Source organism: Agrilus planipennis, unplaced genomic scaffold (assembly GCF_000699045.2).
Source record: "Agrilus planipennis isolate EAB-ADULT unplaced genomic scaffold, Apla_2.0 scaffold88, whole genome shotgun sequence".
Classification (NCBI taxonomy): domain Eukaryota; kingdom Metazoa; phylum Arthropoda; class Insecta; order Coleoptera; family Buprestidae; genus Agrilus; species Agrilus planipennis.
In genome coordinates, this window is record NW_020438872.1 from 173563 (window position 1) to 178862 (window position 5300).

At 29.8% G+C, this 5300-nt stretch overlaps 2 protein-coding genes across 2 annotated transcripts; both read right to left on the bottom strand.

The window, feature by feature from the left end:
- Positions 1-2475: 2475 nt before the first annotated feature.
- LOC108738240 (V-type proton ATPase 21 kDa proteolipid subunit) lies at positions 2476-3764 on the bottom strand. Its single transcript, XM_018471565.2, has 6 exons — positions 3533-3764; positions 3428-3476; positions 3286-3369; positions 3077-3224; positions 2772-3023; positions 2476-2719 (listed from the first exon to the last, which is right to left on the bottom strand). Exons 1-6 carry the CDS (start codon positions 3591-3593, stop codon positions 2684-2686), a joined length of 630 nt encoding a protein of 209 aa, XP_018327067.1. The 5' UTR covers positions 3594-3764; the 3' UTR covers positions 2476-2683.
- A 181-nt stretch (positions 3765-3945) lies between these two features.
- LOC108738241 (V-type proton ATPase 21 kDa proteolipid subunit-like) lies at positions 3946-5294 on the bottom strand. The gene is made up of 6 exons (XM_025979219.1): positions 5156-5294; positions 4990-5038; positions 4830-4913; positions 4621-4768; positions 4303-4554; positions 3946-3986 (listed from the first exon to the last, which is right to left on the bottom strand). Exons 1-6 carry the CDS (start codon positions 5214-5216, stop codon positions 3954-3956), a joined length of 627 nt encoding a protein of 208 aa, XP_025835004.1. The 5' UTR covers positions 5217-5294; the 3' UTR covers positions 3946-3953.
- Between the last annotated feature and the right edge of the window lie 6 nt (positions 5295-5300).

Here is a 5300-nt window from a genome sequence, read left to right on the forward strand (position 1 = left end):
TGTACTACACAGAACTGCAGTAATACAGTTAAGAGAAAAACACTGGAAAAATGCTGAGTATCAGTATTGGCAAAGAAGTAAGATTCCAACTATGCATTTTCAAGATTCATTGCCTAGATTACCAATACCGAAATTAGAAGATACATGTAAAAGATATTTAGCAGCTCAGAAACCACTTCTAAGTAAAGAAGCATTTGAAAAAACCAACAGCTATGTTACAACCTTTCAAAATAATAATGGAAAAAAACTGCAAGAAAAACTAATACAAAGTGATAAGAAAAATAAACATACCAGTTATATTTCTAAACCATGGTTTGATATGTATTTGAGTGATAGAAAACCTTTGCCTATTAACTACAATCCAACGTTAATTTTTCATAATGATCCAAAAGCTGGGTTCAATGATCAATTACTGAAGTCAGCAAATATGATAATAAGTAGTGCTCGTTTTTTTAAGTCTTTGAATGATAATTTATTGGAACCAGAAGTGTATCATTTAAACCCCAAAAAAAGTGATACTGAAGCTTTTAGAACAGTATGTTCGTTGGTCCCTTCTTTTATCTCTTGGTATGTTGCATACTTGTACAATGCATATCCGCTTGACATGAGTCAATATCACAATCTTTTTTATTCTACTAGAATCCCTGAATTAAATAAAGACAAGATTTTGCAAGATTACAAAGCAAAGCATGTTCTGGTACAATTTAAGGGGCAATTCTTTACTTTTAATGTTTTTGATGAAAGTGGAGATATTTTGCCTGCTAATGAAATTCTTTCAAATTTGAAATATATAATTAACAGTAGTAATGTCACATCTGAAGAGTTCCCTCTTGGCATTTTAACTACACTTGAGAGAAACAAATGGGCATCTTTAAGACAACATTTGTTGTCTTTGGGAAATGAAAAACAATTAAATGCAATTGATAGTGCATTTTTTAATCTCTGTTTGGATGACACTGAAGTTAATTTACAAGATGTTCTAACAGATGAAGCTTATGCCACTTTATCAAGACATTATATTCATGGAGATGGAAAAAATAGGTATATAAAATTCTAAATTTAAAAAGTACTAGTATGTTAATTGTATTACTGTTTAGGTGGTTTGACAAATCATTTTCGCTTATTATTTCTAAAGATGGTGTAGCAGGCCTAAATTTCGAACATTCTTGGGGAGATGGTGTAGCTGTTCTGCGCTATTTTCAAGACATTCATCAAGATTCAATTGAAAATCCTCAGGTTACCTCAGCTACTCAATCATCTACTGAATTGTCATATAAACCCCAAAAGTTAGGTAACATACAATTTTTTTCATTTTTTTATGATATTTGAAAGTTGTTCCATTTTTAAAGTGTTTAACCTGGATGATAAAATGAAGAAAGAAATAAAAGATGCAATAGAAAACTATGCAGATATTTGTAATAGTTTAGAAGTTAATGTTTTTCAAATGTTTGGTATTGGGAAAAATGAATGTAAGAAGCTTAAAATAAGTCCTGATTCCATAATGCAGCTTGGTTTTCAGGTAAGGGTTTTCTATATTTTTCTACATATACTTAAAATATTTAGCTTTCAGGATGCTTATTTCAAATTAAAAGCAGAGTGTGTTCCTTCATATGAATCCTGTAGCACTGCTGCATTCAAACATGGAAGAACAGAAACGATTCGACCTTGTACTATTAAGACAAAGGTTATTATAAACAAATATATGTTCATAGTCAATATTTATTGTTTTAGGAATATAGTGAAACAATTAATTCAGAACATTTTTCAAAATTGGAAGCATTTCATCTGATTGATGAATGTTCAAAATATCATGCAAAATTAACGAGAGAAGCTGCTATGGGCCAAGGTTTTGATAGACACTTATTTGCCTTAAAACTTCTTGGAGAACAAGATAATATTGAAAGTGATATTTTTAAAGATAATGCTTATTCGGCTATTAATCAGAATATTATTTCTACCAGTACATTAACTTCCCCCAGAGTCTTAGCAGGGGGTTTTGGACCAACAGTTTATAATGGATTTGGCATTGCGTTAGTTATTATTCTCAAGTTATCTTTCATCTAGTATTATCATGATCATTTTTCAGATATTCCATAAGAGACGATTCCGTAGGAATGCTTGTAACGAATAACGGTAAAAATGTAATTGGAAAAGATTACATTTACTGTCTTGAAAAATCTTTCAAAGATCTACGAAATATACTTCTGCATAAACTGAAAGCCTAACTGAGGAAAGTGCCTTAAATAGTTTTCCATTTTTTTTATCTACATTTTACATGTTTATTTTTGAAGGAATAAATGACTTAATATTAAGTTTAAATATCATCTTATAATAGCATAAACGCCTCTTTTCAAAAATTATGAACCTATAGGTAATAATTATTATTTAATAAAATAGCATAAGGTTGAAGTAAAACAATTTTAATCAAATAAAAATTTTTCGAAGCAAGGAAAAAAATAATACTGACGTCTGAAATAATTTTGTACACATCAACTATTTTACTGAAAACAATGATACAACTAATAAGTGTAATTATATACAAGTTACTTATGAAAAATTATAAATACAACGTGCAGTAATATTTCTCACATTAACAATTTGATACAGCTAATTTCTGAACTATTTGGCTATAATATATATGTATGTATAACTGTTGATGAGAACAATAACAAAAAAGTTATCTTTAATGTGTACTATCGCCCATTGATACCTTAGAAACCTGAAATGGAAATAAATCTCTTTAGTTGTTCATGAAGTATAGTTAGACTTACCATATAAATTCCCACAATTAATCCAAAAAGTCCTATAGCACTTCCAAAAATTTCTACAATCAAAATTTTAACAAATAGTGCTGAATTTGCAGCATCAGCTAAAGCAGCTCCAGAGCCCACAATTCCTACACAAACGCCACAAAATAAATTCACAAAACCGACTGCAATGCCAGCTCCAAACATAAGATAGCCTGCCATCCAATTCTTTTCTCGAATGTCTTCATGCTCTCTAATTACTTTCCAAGAGAAATCCTGATAATCAAAAATTCAATATTAAATTAATGGCACGTTTCACAAATTTTTACCTCTAAATTTCCAGACAACACTATTGCTGTTATTAAACCATATATAGCTACTGCTTCACAAAAAATTACAGAAATTAAATTTTTTGTTTTTATTCTGGGAGCCTTTACACCTCCTCCAATAATACTAACACCTGTTGTATGAATTCCTCTAAAAAATTAGCTTAATTACCTGTGTACATTGCTATGAAACACAAGGGAATATTACTTACAAAGCAGCCCCTACTACTGATAATGCTACTGAGAGTCCAATACCAATAGTGGCCCACATATGAGGGGTTGTTTCTTCAAGAAACCTATAAAAACAAGTCATTCATTGATTATGACTGTCTAATAATATTAATTAATACATACCAGCCAACACTTATTCTTTCGCCCTTTCCAGTGAGCACATGATAAAGTGCTAAGTGATACAGATAGATCATTAGTAAATATTAAAGAAATGTTGAAGTTACTTACTCAGAATCGTTATTGTTGATAAACCCACTGTAGCAAAAACTTTACCTAGTAACATCCTCATTTTTATAATTTTCGATTACAAACATAAACCAATATAATGAACAACTTCAAAAGTCGTCACGTGAAATTAGGAGTGGTATTTACTTGCTTTATTTCACTTTATTCGCAAAAGAAACCAATCATTAAATACCCTCCCCTTCTTTCAATATATTCGGAAGATCTGTCAAAGTATAACCGATTAACTTTATTAGACCTAAACACTCTTGGATATAATTCTCAGAATTTATAACTGCAGGAGAATAAATTTTCAGTTTAATTTATTATAATTTATTTTAATAGACTATACAATCTTACTCGATACTCAGAATGTAATAACTACATTAATAACGCAGATATTAAACTGATAGTTTTTGAAAATAATTTACACTGTGTTACCCATAGATCCTTTAGATGTCTGAAAGAAATAATTACTCATATTAATTAAGGTAAATTGTAATTATTTTTGGTGATATACTCTAGTTCATTTAATTTCTCTGTGTATCTTATGCTGTTATTTTAAAAACACATTTAAATGTTTCAAAATTTGAATGTGTATTTATCATCGTTTTATTAACAGTACAACTGGGTACTGGGTCCATTTTTCCCAATATGGTCGTGAATTACTTATAAATAAACCTAACGTTTTATAATTGAACTAAACTATAATAACACTTGTTGTATTTGCAGATAAAGTCTTTTAAATTAAGATAAAAACATTTAAAAAGACTTACCATATAAATACCAACGATAAGTCCGAATAATCCTATGGCACTTCCAAATATCTCCACAATAAGGATTTTTACAAATAAGGAGGAATTTGCAGCATCTGCTATAGCTGCTCCAGATCCCACAACACCAACTGCTAATCCACATACTAAATTTACAAAGCCTACAGTTGTTCCTGCCCCAAATATTACATGACCTCCCATAATATTTTTTGCCATAAGTTCTTCATTTGAATTGACTAGGTCTACATTAAATTCCTACAAAAGGTAATAAATTTGTATTTAATATTTTATTTGAACATGCAGCTTAATTGTGAGCCTTACAGACAGGGAATTGGAGAAAACTATAGCCGTAATTAAACCGTAAATGGCTACTGCCTCGCAAAAAATTATAGAAATTAAATTTTTTGTCTTAATTCTCGGCGCTTTTACACCAGCCCCTATAATACTGGCACCTGTAGTATGAATACCTCTGAAACCATTAAAAAATTATTGAGTTATTCTCATCTATTTTTAAATATACATTAACTTACAAAGCTGCACCTACTACAGAAAGTGATACAGCGAGACCTACTCCCGTTAAACCCCACATATATGGGGAGCTATTCTCTAAGAACCTGTATTATTAAAATATTACTAATATTTTGGAACAAACGTATTTGTTTTTTACTTAAAGATAATTTTAGTACTTACCATGCTAAACTAATTTGTTCTCCTTTACCAGTGAGTACATAATAAAGAGCTAAAAATATTTCAAGAATAAGTATAACGTATCTTTTTAATTTTAATAAACTTAAGTCACATGCTTTGTCAAGCACACCTTATTTAAAATTTAATAAGATAATTCTGTAAAACTTACCGAATACTGTTAGTGAAATTGTTGTGAAAACGATAAATGTTTTTAACAATAATCCTCGCATTGTGAATTATTAAAAAAAAAATAAGTAAATAACAAGCTAGCTCCTACACAAGGTAAAATTGAAAATTTTACATCACCGTTGCAC